The 15,049-nt window shown below is 40.2% G+C and overlaps 1 protein-coding gene across 1 annotated transcript; it reads right to left on the bottom strand.

The window, feature by feature from the left end:
- Positions 1-4,191: 4,191 nt before the first annotated feature.
- Positions 4,192-13,843, bottom strand: atp6v1c1a (ATPase H+ transporting V1 subunit C1a). Its single transcript, XM_035672317.1, has 13 exons — positions 13,690-13,843; positions 13,085-13,245; positions 12,371-12,438; positions 11,257-11,342; positions 9,430-9,524; positions 9,153-9,244; positions 8,727-8,825; positions 8,537-8,605; positions 8,346-8,438; positions 7,997-8,090; positions 7,067-7,164; positions 6,790-6,916; positions 4,192-4,910 (listed from the first exon to the last, which is right to left on the bottom strand). The coding sequence occupies exons 2-13, from the start codon at positions 13,214-13,216 to the stop codon at positions 4,812-4,814; spliced, it is 1,152 nt and encodes a 383-aa protein (XP_035528210.1). The 5' UTR covers positions 13,217-13,245; positions 13,690-13,843; the 3' UTR covers positions 4,192-4,811.
- Positions 13,844-15,049: the final 1,206 nt, after the last annotated feature.

Below are 15,049 nucleotides of genomic sequence, written 5' to 3'. Positions count from 1 at the left end.
CCTATTCATACACAGCAATTTGGGGTTCTACTTCGAGTGGCAGAAGGAGCCGGGGATCGAACCAACAACCTTCCGATTAGGGGATGACCCGCTCTGCCTCTGCGCCATAGCCACCCATTAAGTAAGGCTTTTAATTTTTTTAATGAAAATTGACTTGTGCCCTGCCCCAACCAAACTTTAGCCTTAGCTAGCTTGTCATAGCCACAATCTTGCCCTAACCTTGACATACAGCATTAGCCATGCACTTAGAAAGCGAGAATTTTGAAATGTTTGCACTGGACATAAAATAATTTCAGTGAAAACAATCTGTCGAAAATCTATGTTTTTGTCTGGTGATAGGTTTGTGATAGCATTTAACCTTTGAAAACTTAGCTTTTCCTCTTGCTTAATGAAAGGAAGGCATTTTGTAACCCTAACCTAAACCTCGGCTATAGTAGTGTCACTAGTATCAAAACATTTCAGACAATATCCAAACCTATTCATCCATCCCTCCATCAATCTCTCTAAACTAATTCCACAAATGGTTTTTCAGAGATTTTCCTACTTGTATAAGGTCCATTACAATACCGGCGGAGACCATTCCGAGCCCTGACACCAGGAAGGGCACTATAATCTGGGCAGCAATGAGCCAGGAGCTCTCTGGCAGGAATCCATGTTCTGATCGAGTCAGTTTCCATGTCACTCCACGTAACTTCTTGCCCTGGTAGCGTAGCTCCAGCTCCAGACGAGTCACCACCATGTTGAACGAGGGGTCACTTAAGCACTTAGTTCAATGTATAGTTATCCCATCCTAAGTGTGACTGCAATCCAAACATAAAGGGAAAAAACAGCTTCTGATGTGTCCAAATAGATTTGCTTTGAGTTTCACCTGTCACAAGAAGTGAGCAGGGTGAATGCTGAAGAGTAAAAACAATCAATGTTGTTGTCCTTGGTTTAAAAAGAGCAAGGGCAAATGCTTTAAGCCGTTACTGAGGCCTTTTGTGAAATTCTGAATGCATGGTGCTCTGGAAGGACTACAAAGAAAGGACAGGCTTTTCTTCAGTCATTCTTGACAATGAACAAGTAAAATAACTAGCTTATATTAACCCTTCTGAAGTTGAAGAATAAAGTAATTAGGTGCTGCCATGCTTTCAGGTGTTCCGAGGTGAAAATCAAGTGAAACAACTAACAGATTGTCCATTTGTTAAAATTAAAGGCTTTAATTCTAACTTGAGGGCAATGGAGCATGGCATCTTTGGCCTAGTGGTGAGTCAGCAGTGATGAGGTATCCATTCGTCAGCACCACTGGGGAACACAACCATGAACACCATTTCTTACTCATAGGTCACAATCTTTATCTACAGGTACATATGCTCCACATCTGCAGTCAAAGTCTCAGTTTGTCTTTAAGCAACCTGCCTTTTTGAGTAAAGGTAAGATGGATCTGACATCCACACACAGGTTAAAGAGAATGAACCTGACAATGGAGAGTTCAGATTTCAAGGAGTCCCAATCAAGCTCTGATTTACTCCAGAATCCATCTGATGTAGTTCAAAGTCTTTTGAATGGAGGTTACGGTTTATTGGATCTAGTCCTCAATCTATATGATCCAGTCTGAAATCCGCTTGACCTCCAGTGTAAAAAAGGCAAAGCTGTATCCTCGCGAATGACAGTAATGCTCGCCGTGACAGCTGAATGATTGACAGCAGCGAAAGAAGATGAAGAATAGTCCAAAAGGTCTTGAGAGTTAGAAGCAGCCGAATCCTTTTATGTGTTTTGTCAATCCAGCTCCTCTCTTCTGGCAGGCTCACAGTGAGGGTGAGGGGGAAAACAAAAAGAGCTCCGTGATGTCAATAAGTGATCTAAGAGGTCCACTGACAAGATGCAGCAGCCGGCTCCTGGCAGGCTGGAGTGCTCCTTTCCTGCTGTCAGCATCAGGGTAGTCCTGCTCCCTCCGCTCTGCTGTGCTGTGACGTAGCACAGAAAGAGGCAGGGCTGTCTGCGCTGCCCGACATGCAAACTCATGAGGGAAACGACCGGCTTACCGCCTCACACTCCCCCTCTCGCTATTTCTTGCTGCGTGTCTGCCTCTCGCCCTACCTCCCTGACATCCCCTTTTCTCCGCCGGCCGTCTCGCTGCGTTTCTCCCCCTCTCATCCCTCTTTTTCTAATCTCTCTCTCTCTCTCTCTTTCTCACACACGAACACACACACAGACACACCAAATGTCCCTGCATATTTTTTGAGATTTTGAGAGATGGATTGATTAAAAGACAGGTATTTATTTATTTTTTTTTTTTTTCAATTGATGGTGGATAATTTAGATTTAATTCATTCAAATATGTTTCACTGGAGTAAAGCTGGATTACTATCCATGTTCATTGGCAACAACGCATTTTGAACCCAACCATCACAGGATACTGATAACTGTGGAATATGCAGTAAAATCTGTAGCTGGACTCATTTAAAGCTTTTTTTTTTAAATTATTTTTCTAAATAATAAAACTGTAGTTTTTCTACAGTGTTTTAATTTTTCTATGTCCATGTAATATTTGTTATATAGTAACACAGATGCTTTTTTGTACAGTCTTTTATTGCTTACAATTAGTAACATAGTCAAGTGTTGCCACATCATTTGAATATTTATACTATGTTTATGTATATTAAGCATCTTGGGCAGAAACATTCACCTGCTGAATAAAAAACAATATTTTACTTATTTCAATTCAATTTATCTTTTGCATTTATGTTTTATTGTGTTTGTGTTTTGGTTTTTTTTTTTGCCCATTTTCAACCTGAGCAGAGGTCTAATCAGGTAAACTGAAAACACAATATTGCAGACATTAATATTATTATTACATTAATTGATTGTCCCAAAACCCTCTGTATTTGACAACCTGGGAATGAGACTCAACAATCACCTATCTTCAAACTTCCAGCGTCTGTCTCGGCTCTGATTGGTTGTTTTTGTCCAGGACCGGTGGATTTGTGCAAATGCTATTATCAGCGCTGGAACAAGCCTGATTTTGTTCTACTGTCAGTAGGCAGGGAAAATTTCAGCAGTAATGACAAAACATTATTTTTATGAAAGTTACCTACTGCAGTTTTAATTCATGTGATCAATTTTTTTGTGATTAAGATTCAACATGTTTTTGTACATTATTCTTATGCATTATTCCTATATTTTTTCTACTTTGTCCCCTTAAGAAGAATCTGTGTTCCCTATCTCTGCTCTGATTGATCAAGCACATTGACCCCTAATCATGTAGATTAGAAACACCTGAGTGATGGCTGTGCTTCTGCCTGTATCTGATTTCTGTTATTTGGCGGAGCCTTTGTTCAATCCAAACGCTGCTCTGTTAAATTACATTTTAATATGAGCTATCAGTTTGGTCTCCAAATCTTAAATGGTCATGGAACTTACAACACATACAGTTTAGACACATACTTGATATTCACAGTGGTGGAAAGCAACTAAGTATATTTATTTGTGTACTATTATGAGCAATTTTGAGGTAGATGGACTTTACTTGAGTATTTCCATTTTATACTATACATCTATTGTAACTACATTTCAGTGGGTAATATTGCATGTGCCGGATTTTATACATAAAACATATGATCAGTTTGCAAATGATGATGCATTTTTATTAAACAGTATATGAAGTAGTAAAGTGGCTCCACCTCTACCAGCTGCAACATAAAAGGGCTGCTTACATGTTAATGCAGTAATAATGAACCAATAATATACTTAATATACCACTTTGCATAAGGAGTACTTCTACTTTTGATTCTTTAAGTCCATTTTATTGCTAATTATTATTGCTTTTAATTAATTACAACTTTAATTCACAACAAAAGTATGCAAAGATATCATGCAAGGACCTCATCTGAAGTGTCTGTTTAGTGCCCTCTGCTGGCTGTTGGTATCTCCAGCTGTCCTCCATGTTTGAACTCAAGTATTTTTCTTTCAGCTATTTGGATTCCAAATGATTTCTGCTTAAAGAGGAACTTTCCTTGAAATTGCCCGTGGCTCTGCATATGATCATGAGTCATCACGAGGCTTCACAGAGGATCTCTCTCTGTACTACGCACACTGAGACGACGCCTACGTGTCTCTTTTTCTATTTCTCTCACATGCACATCGCTCATATAACGGCCTCGCCGTAATCATAAAATAAAATCTGTGAAGAAATGATGCACATACACAAACTCACACATACTTGATTTGATTTAATCATCAATCACATTTACTCAATCAATGGTTTACACAATACTCTGATACAGATCTCTTTTGACAGCAAATATACACACAACATGAGACAACACACACTTGTATAACATCTTTGTTGCACAATGTCTGCGAGGATGACCCCACGATCTCAGAAACACACACCAGATCCGGTTGCAATGGGTACAGTGATAACATTGCCCATATGTAAACACAAATCTCTGAACACCGATACAGAAGATGCCGTTATCAGTACACACCAGCACACGTGGAATGACAAAGTAAATATACAACTCTCTGACATGATTTCTTTATCCATTTCACATCAAAAAATTATCTGTGTGGCTTAAGAAGAAAAATACACTGTAAACAAAAACAATATTTAAAAGTCTTTTTTGTCCCTTGGTTGTAAAAGTGTTAAGTGCTTGCTGATGAGGCTTATCATCACAAGGAATGAACATGCAGCATTGTCATTCAAGCAGCTGATGGGGAGAGGCGGCAGTGAGAAGACAGACAGTGGGGTCGGGTGGGGTGAGGAGGGGGAGGTTTGTACCAGGAAAAACTTAATCAACACTCAACATAAACACAAAATGGGGAAAATGTTAAACTTTAAAATCCAAAAGGTTGCAGTCGATCTTGTAGTAGACGTAAGGATAATACTCCTGCTGGCTCAGGTTTAGGCCTGGGATATCCATCGCAGACTGAAAGAAAAAAAGAGAGAGTTTGGGCTGTTAGTGTGTGTTAGGTGAGGTTTATTTCCAGATGAGAAGCTGAATGAAATCACCATAATGGGAAAGCATTATCTGTTGTGGGGCAGCAAAGCATTCGGGCCCAGTGCTAAAGAACTGCTTAAATGACAGCTTGTTTGGAAGTAATACAAGGGGCTGGTTGGGGTAGCATAAACACTAAAAGCCAATATCGCTAAACAAAAAAAAGGACCAGGGCCCCAGGGTGAGATCAAAAATCTGTCAAGTGCGACATTTTCATTGGTCACAGCGGTGCACTTGAAATTGAGCAGATCTGATAAAGGGAATGGTGCGTGGCCGGCAGAGCAGCCCCCTCCCTGCAGCATTTCTGAGAGGGATATTCTGCAGGGCTTTACCGGAAAGTCCTGCACAGCTTTTTATTTTCATTTTTGCATGTCTATTCATCCTGCAGCGTGCAGGATTTGAGGTCATTTAAAAATGCACTGACCCAGGTTCCATCTCTGCTCTGTCATGAGGTGTGTGGACACAGAGGTGTTGCCATGTTTATTTGTAATGTAACTACCGTGAAGTAATCCAAAAAAATGATGTATTTCTCTTTTTTAGGGTGATAACATAATAAAATGTGGTGACAGACTTAAAGCTTAAAGATGCAGTGTGTAATATTCAAGAGGTTCTATTGGCAGTAATGGAATATAATATTAAGAGGTATGTTTGTACGATCACCTGAAAATAAGAATCGCTGTGTTTCCGTTACCTTAGAATGAGACGTTTTTATCTACAGGCGCTGCAGGTTACCTTCCATGGAGTCCGCCATGTTTCTACAGTAGCCCAGAACGGACAAACTGAACACTGGCTCTAGACATTTTTCGTAGTTTCTCCTACACACTTCAGAGCCCCGTTCTCTTTCGCGGTTTGTCAGATACAGATGACAGCGGTGTTCAATTACTTGAAATCTAAAACTTCACTAGCCAGATAACACAAAATCCTTCACACTGGTCCTTTAATCCAAATACCTCACTTAAAGCTTTGAACGTAAGAAAAAAGGTTGAACCATCTTTATTTCTGTTAACAATCATTTACATAATCTATTAAGAAATTACATATTACATGTGTATTATGTACACTTGCTGCCTGATATATCCCACCCACTCACAGGTGCCATGATAACCAGATAATCAGTGTTATTCACTTCACCTATCAGTGCTCACAATGTTATGGCTGATCAGTGTTTAAGGACCGTAGTTGTTGTTGCTATTTCTTTTGCAGTAACCAGCTATGGCCATGAGGAGGAGCACCCGTTATTCTCTGATGAGTGATGGAGGAGAAGCAGAGAGACTCCCAAATCGATACTACTACACATGCTATTTTTATACAGATTTTCTACATATTAATTGGCATAATAAACTGTTTTATTAAAGAAATATATATACATACTTCTACTACCTTCTTATACTAGCAGGAAATGATTCAATACATGCAATGTCAATCAAACTGTGACTTCGAATCTGACAGGCAATTAAACTTTTGAACAGTTGTGCATTGCATTGTGGGAAAAAAGTGCCCAGCGACTTCATTAGGTCTGGTTTGAGTATGCTTTATTTTAACCCTAACCCTAACTACTTTTCCGGAGTGAAACAAGACTTAAAACCTGTGTTGAACCCAGGATGAACACCCAAAGGCATAAAGGTATTACACTATTACTGAGATTATTTTATAACCTACCTTCTGCCATGATATTAACAACATAAAGTGTTTATAGTAGCACATGCCTATGTTGCCTCAATGTGTGCAGTGTTTTTCTTGATGCTACGACATAGTATTTGTAGTTAGTGCAGTAGTAAGAACCTTTATATAATATTATCAAAGTACTCACATCAATGATCGCTGCTGCACTGCTGTCCAGATGTTTGTACAGATCATTGAGTACCTCTCGCAGCTTCTTCATGGTCTTCTTGCTCGGCTGCAGGAGCATAGCCTGAAAGTTCACCGGCAGCCCATATCTGGAGGAACACATTGCATAAGTATGCTCATTAAAATCTGTTTTTAAACAACTTTTTAACTGCTGCCAGTGAATAAAAAGCTAGCACTGTCAAATGAAACTTTAGCTTTTTACTGACATGTATGGGTGATATTAAAACTGATCACAGTACCTTAAAACAGATTCCACAAAGACCCTTAGTGCTTTGATGTGGATCCACGCGATGAAGGCTTCACTGAAGTTCACTTTCAGCCATCGGACAAGAGGGCCCTGCAGAGAACAGTTGCAGATTACATCTTTTTTTGGAAGCGGCAGGCTTGCGGTCTCGCCCAAAGAGGAGAAGAATGCATTCGCAATCAGTGAGATAAAATGTCTGTTTCTTATTTAAACCGAATTTGGCAGACAGGTCTCACAGGAAAAGATTAGAGCTTAATTTCTCTCTCTGTCGTCAACAAGTCTGTATTATGCAACACCACTTTTAGGTAAGAAAGGTTTTTTACTGCAGTGGATTTGTGTGTGGTCAGTGTTTTTTGACCGCTGCTGGCTGCAAAGCACCAAGATTTCGAGCTGCTTCTTGCTCTTTAATTGGTTGTTTTCTACAAAAGTAATTAGTCAGTTTTCCAATCATCCAGTCAGAAAAACACAACCTTTAGAATTCAAGAAACCACCACATCTACATTTACTAACAAAAACATTGTTTTTGGAGTGACTTTCCAGAAACTTACCTTGGGATTGTAATAGTTGTTTAGCTTTAAACTATCAAAAAAGGCATTGTTTGTGTGTTCAGTAATTTACTGCTTGGAAAACTTTCTAAATTGACCCCAGTGACACACATTACCATTTGTTTAAAATAAAGTGAATAAATCCACACTGTAATAGATTACCTATCTCGGGCAGGATTTAAGTCACTGTAAGTTTATCTTCATAAAATAAATAAAATAAATCCAATGGCTGATACTAGAAGTATTAAACAATTTGTATGGCAGATAATGAGCGACAGTATGGTAAATCACTTGTGTGGTTCCTTGGAAAGATCAGCAGAAAGCCTTCAGCGTGCAACTGTATCAATCAGCAAGTTTAAGCAGAAAATGAATTCACTTACAAACTGCTTCTTCTTATCTGTGGAGAGGCGTGTCATCTCCTCTTTGTCTGCCTTCATCTCTTCTTCGTTGTACTGGAAGTCTCTCACTGTGAACCTAGAAATAAGATGTTAACAGAAATCAGCTTCATTTGATCATGTATATTTTTGCTTGTATAAAGATACTGTGTGAAAATCAGCCCGTGCTATAACCTGTGACCACTGCAGCGCTGTCTACTTGATATATTTAGTTAGAGCTATTTATATAGTAGTCTGGCTTCTCTTTGAAATAAGCCAATTTTCTCTTGTAGACATTTTTCACGCTTCTTCTGTGCAATGATAGTGTGTGCTCGCTCAATACAACAACTCTTACTTGTTCTCTCTGGCTTTGTGCTTGAAGTCATCAATGGCTTTCATAAATAGAGTGACGCTGAACAGCCCACTGTCGTTGTCTTCAAATAGCAGACTGGGAGAAAAGACAGATACTTGTTATGCTACTGTAATGATACTGATAAACTGTAGATTAACCCCAAAGTAGACATATAACATGATGACATCACGTACTTTGAGGAACGAGGCACCACCATCTCAGCCAGTGTCTCATACGTTTTCTGCCAGTCAGTGTACGCCGTCCTGAAAGAACAAAGGACTTTCAGGATGAGCATCTCATTTTTCCTCCTCCCGTTACGTGTTTTTTTAATTCAGTCATTTGACATGTCTGCGATACTTGCCATACTAGAGAAGTAATACTCACTTTGGTACAACTACCAGCAGAGTGATGAGGTACTCTGAGTCCAGTACAAAGTCGTCCTTCTTGACGATATCAGCCAGGCTCCTGGTCAGCAGGCTCCCCCTGGTGGCACACAACAGTGTTACAATAACATGGACGTTGCATAAAGAAGGTGCCCAGTGTTGTTGACAAAGCATTTCTGTGTCGCAGTAACTTTTCAGACCGCGCTGACATGGAAACATGGTCAGTGGTCCTTAATTTTAGAGCTGCCCGGTGTGACCAAACAAGATCCCTAGGCAGAAGACAGTTAGATAGATTTCTTTTTGCTTTGTGATGTAGATTTTCCAAACTGTAGTTCATGTTTGGTCTAGCTAGCACCATAACTTCCTGTGAATAAAAATTATTCAGCCTAAATGCAGTGTTAAACATTTGTACATGTTCATGACTTACGCATTCTTCCTTTCTAAGTTCTGCAGGTTTCCCTTCAGGTTGTTATATGCAGATGCTCTGGCCTTCAAGTCGTTGTCAATCTGGGTTACTTGCTGTAAAAGATGATGAAGATGATTTATGATACATGAAATACATACTAACATGTCCTTTAAGACTGTAAGGGCCTAGTTGGAAATATAATCCTACCCAGATGGTGTTTACCACTACACATTAGGCTACAAAAATTAACACGGTTGACAATGTACATAAATATCTGTACACAGATGGAGAGACCTACCTTTGAAATTATTTCAGAGATGTTTTTAAGTGACTGTTTGATGGGATATTTCGCCATGTCCCATTGGAATCTTGTGATGTAGGTGACAAGATCAACTGGAAAAAAAAAAAACCACCAACAAAAGACCTGTCAGGCTATTATCTGCTTATTATCAGATTATAGTAAAGCTACACTTTTATTACAGTGATTTCAGATACAGCTAAAAGGGTCATTGTATTTATTTGTCCAGATTCAGACACATCCTTCTCTTTTTAATTCAATAGCAACATGGCTTTCTATACTGTGTCCACAGATCTCACTGTGCAGTATTCAATATTGTTCTACTAAAGAAATACTGTACCTAACAGTTGAGAGTGAATTCTGTAAATTATCCAGAGTGACCTGATTTTTTTTAAATGTTATTACCTCTGCCAACGAGTTTAAGTTTTTGGCGCCGTTTGTTTGTTTGATTGTTGGTCAGCAGAATTATGGAAGAACTACTAGTCTGCGTCGTATGGGCCAAGAAAGAACCCATCATTTTCATCAAAGTAATTTCCCCCTGGGATTATTAAAGTATTTCTGATTCTGATTCTGATTCTGATTTTGGAGTGAATCCAAAACACGGGGCAGATACACTATTTATTTTTCACTTTGTTAAACACTGCGTGATAGGTCAACTGTAACAGCAGTGTCTATGGCAAAATGAACTGAATTTGTCAGATATGTGTGAAGCCGTTAGAAATGAAATGAAGTGGTGTGCTGTGACTACAGCCATGTCAAACATCACTGTAGAAACAAATGCAGCAGGCACGTAAGAAATAAGCAATCAGAGATGTGATTTGTCCAGATAAACAGGGAACTGTGAATTATCCAACTTAAAAATATGACCCATGTGAATCATGCAGATGATGTTATTTCAGCCTAAGCATTTGATGAGAGTACATATGTACATGATAATAAAGTGCCTTCTAGTTTTCACAAATGCATGTTAAGTATGTGAAATATTTCCAATTTAGAAGAACATAATAAATGCACAGCTGAGACAATGAGGCTTTAGGTAGACACAACCATATTTTGACGTGCTGTAATTCTAATATTTTTGGAAATATATTCAGACATATAGTGGATGTGCTTGCAGATTTGCATATCATAGAAGACTCGACTATTGGCCTTGGCAAAGGTCTGAGTTTCCGAGTGCACGTCTATGAGCAACCCCAAAGAAAACTCCATTCACCTTCTTACTCGGGTTGAGGCTCATGTCTCAATCTGTGGCCTGTGCAAATAACACCTAACTTATCTGGATTGTTACGTACCAGAGTTAAGTGAGAAAATTTGTTTTTTTGGTCATTTGGATAATCCATCTGATCCATCAAATAGTTTGGCTTGCTTTTTCTCAATATCGTAAAGAATATTTAGAACAACATCAGTGTGCCTAAAGTTGTTATTATCATTACTGCCCAGTTCATGATTGTTATTAAATATGTTCATAGGTATGTTTTCATTAGTGTATAATCACCTGAATATAAGAATTGTTGACATTGTTTTAATTACCTTAGAATGAGCTGTTTGTATCTACAGATGCCTTGAGGCCACCATCTTTCTACAGTAGCCCAGAAGGGACAAATCAAAAACTGGCACAAGATAGGTGTGTTTGCATTTTTCTGTCATTTCGTGGCCACTGGAGTTTGTCCCTTATGCTTGGTGATTGCAATCTGCACCTACTCTGCTAGATGCCACTAAATCCTACACACTTGGCCTTTAACCTTGCTGTGCATTATCCTACTTCATAAACAGTTTTTTTGGATAATAAATTAACTGAGACACGTTGTGTTGTAACCATCACTGTACCTCCGTTGGCCAGCAGGTTCTCCTGCACTTTGTCTCGACTGTCCTCCAGCACGTCGGCCATGTACTGAGCAACCTTCTTCACCACACTGTGAACAGCCAGGAGACATCAAAACACACCATGCCAACACAAGCTGCGTGCACAAAGCCAGTGTAACACCACACACTCACTCTGCACATGCTCACACGACCACCATGACCTCATGCCCCAAATTTAACACAAACATACACACACACACACACACATCAAAAACTTTCACATATTCTTGTTAAGGTAATTTCCTGACAAGGCAATTTATAATATGGCAGACTAGCAGACTTCAAGATTTTTAACCACACTGTTCAAAGCAGTGTCTACAGTATTTAAGCCAAGGAAAGACTGAGAGCCAAGTCACATCTCATGTCGAAAAAGTTCATAAGAAAGTACATCTGCCACTTTGGTTGGATTTTAACTATCTATAAAACATTTTATTGTTCATATAATGACAATCCAATCAAAACTTGGGGCAAGTTGAATTAAAATGGGTGCAATTCTGAAGAATTCAGTAGCTTAGATATTGCTTTTTTCCAGATATGCTGGATGGAAACTTCAAAAAAGGAACTTGATTAAAGGCTGTAGTCAAACAAGTGAAACCGTGTTGCAAGGCTGGTCTTTCTCACAGTCTTGGAAATATCTACAGAGGAAGCAAAGCAGAGCTCAGGCAGTGATGGCTGTGTGTGACTTTTGGATGTCAATATTTCCAGCAGACTATAAATTACACTCAAACATACACGCGGCACATAAGTCATTGGGTATAAATATGACTAAAGAAAGAGCTGCTGGTGTGTCACCCAACTGTAAATTGCCAAGTTTAGACTGCGAGGCCCGCTAGCCTCAGGCCCCTGTGAAATTCCTCATTGTTACAAAGGTAAGGGAAGGGATTAGGGAACGGTAAACCGGCTACATCAGAGAGTCAGGGGCATTGCACGGGTTAGGGGATTCTTTTCATGCCCTTTAAAACACAGAGTGTATTCAACGTGATGATGAGAGCCCTATAAAATAACAATTTAATCACTAAAACATGAATTCCTCAAAGACAAGAGGATAGCAATGTTCAGAATACAGTGGGTAGCATACCTTTCCACAAAGGAGTCTAATTTGGCCAGTTCATCCGACAGTCCAACCAAGACATCTAGTGTGCCCACCTGTTTTTGAACACAAAAAGCAAAAATCAGCACTTTTGACTCATCAGTCCTGAGATTTGCGTCGCTTTTACGTGGGCTCAGCAGGGTTGTGTTTGAACAGTGGCATCTGGGGCTCAATCTGCCTACAGTGACATCCAGGGGGGCCCTATGAGCTTAGGACGGCGCCTCTTTGTCCAGAGCCGCTCATGCATTGCTAACCGTTCCAGGAGAACATTAGAGCCCCATGTGGCAGCAAGGTCAGCGGGGTCACTTCACCTTCAGCACAGAGAGGAACCGAACCAGACAAGCTGAGCTGCCCTGTGGATGAAAACTTCACCAAGCCGACGCTTCAACATGCAGGCGACGGATCTGCACAAAGACTGCTTCCCGTACACACAATCAGCTTATTCTTGACGGTGGATACATAAGGTGAGTGATTTTCATATTAGCATACTTTTACATGTGGAACTACCATATGTATATATATATATATGTTTTTGAAATAGATACAAAATAATTATGACTAGTACAAGAAAGATGTCCACATTCAACTACTTGTTAGTCATCACCGCGAAGTAATGGCTCTGTACTTCAGTGTGGGAGAAAAAGTATGACATTGTGACAAGCAGGGAAGCCCATATTAAATCCATATTAAAGCCATGCTAACCTTGAGGTCTGGGATGTTGAACTTGTGGTTGGCGCTGAGGTTGTTGCTTCGTGTGGTGGCTGCCATCATTTTGTCCCATGTTTGCTGGCAGGTCTTCTCTCCCGGTGCAGAGATCAACCAAAACTCTGTCATGGCTACAGCAGTGGTGCAGCTAGAGAAAACTGAGGGGAGAGCTGGATTTAGATGACCGTGTGCTGTGTTATTATATTAGTCTTATATCTCTTTATCGTGAGTACTGATTTAGCGACAGCACTGCGTTTACATAGCACCTGTCTTGTAGTGCTGTTGTCATGCAGTGTCCTGTTTCTCACAGAGCGAGCTACTGACATGATGCTACACTAGCAGCAGGAACTCCTTCCTCCTTAGTCCATTAACGTACAGGCTGACGTTATTGTTTTGCCAACACTACGAATATTAACTGCCTGACTGCTAACTAACCTTACACATACATAAATAAGGACTAAACATTACAGTATACAAACCGAAGCTGGAAAAAAAAAATATGATTAAGGTCAGGCAGCAGGGATTAGCTACCGTTAGCCACTTAGCTTTGCTCACAACAACAGCACAGGTGGGCGATGCTAGTGTTTAACAATTTCACTCACCTGTGAATACAGAATGTGTCCGTTAACAGTGGGAAATAGAGCTGTTAATAGCGTTTCTATGGCTTGATCATTTTCATAGTTGCCATTCAATACAGTTGGTGAGGTCTCCTGACAGCAGCATCGCAGTCAGCTGATCTGCCAGAGGAACCGGAAGGCCTGTGCTCACTGAGGAAACTCAGCAGCGGCCACAGCTGGCGGACAGCACGTACTGCAGGGCAGGTCACTTCAAATAATGGCAGTGTGATTGTGGGTGAGTTTGATGCTCAGGTTCAAGGGCACTTCAGCAGGGCACCTGTTTGCGAACACATGAGTAGAGGGCCAGGGCCTCCAGATAAAGGAGGGTCTCAACAACTAGGCCACCCTCTACTTAAGGAAATCATGTGAATGTTATATAACAGTACATAGCTCAGTGAATGTCATAATAAGGATTTGTAGAATGGGGCTGACATTTCCATGTCACAGTCAATTTTACAAAAGCTGTATTTAGGTGGGACAACATTTTTATTTATTTTTAATTTAACCAAATTTCCTTACAAGATGTGATAAGAACTCCACCCCAGACTTGAGCGTCAGTCAAAATTCTAAGTGGATTATCGCCATATTAGAGAAGGAGACAGGCAATTTTGGATGCCAAGTCAGCAGCATTTGAGGTTTTAGAGTTACTAAATTTGGAAAAGCCGGGTCAGGTTTCCTGACTTTGGGTGTCTCCTGCACAGAAACTGAGGAAAACGCCCCCAAAGGGACATGTTTATAGTTCAGTGGGTCTGGGGTTCATTGTTTGGGACACAATGCTTGGTCTGCCTGGAGCCAACCCTCGACATCAAACGGCAGGGTGAGCTTGCCCATAGCTGGCTAGAGGCCAGTCTGTCGGGATGTTATCAGGACACACACACACACACACACACACACACCACAATCAGTCTGTCTGTGGAACGCAGGCTGCTGCTGAGAGTCTGGTGCGTGATCTCTTTATGTTCAATAAGAGAGAAAAGTGTTATTTTAGCAATAAATAGCACTGAATGGACAAATACTTATTTACTAATGTAATGTCATTCCCTCTCACGCACACCATTCAACAAATTCACAGTTTCCCACATATTTGTCCCAAAGGTGTGTTTACTGACTAAGGCCTGGAAGTGTTATAATGGAATAGAAGCATTAAAATAGCTAAGAAATCTTAAAACACTGCCATCACCTCTCCTCTTCCTCCATTTCTTTAGAAAACGCTCCCTGTTTTTCTTCTGGTGCTAAAACAATGAAGCACAACAACAACTTGTTGGTTGGCTCACTGGTGCGTTCCAGGAATGAAGGTCTCTCTAAATGCTTTGTATACACTGCCTCACAGTGCATATCACCTGTT

The sequence above is a fragment of the Morone saxatilis genome, unplaced genomic scaffold (genome assembly GCF_004916995.1).
Source record: "Morone saxatilis isolate NCDOM2014 unplaced genomic scaffold, NCSU_SB_2.0 Contig24, whole genome shotgun sequence".
Taxonomy (NCBI): domain Eukaryota; kingdom Metazoa; phylum Chordata; class Actinopteri; family Moronidae; genus Morone; species Morone saxatilis.
Note: the sequence above shows the minus strand (reverse complement) of the source record. Positions and strands in the feature narration are given on the sequence as shown.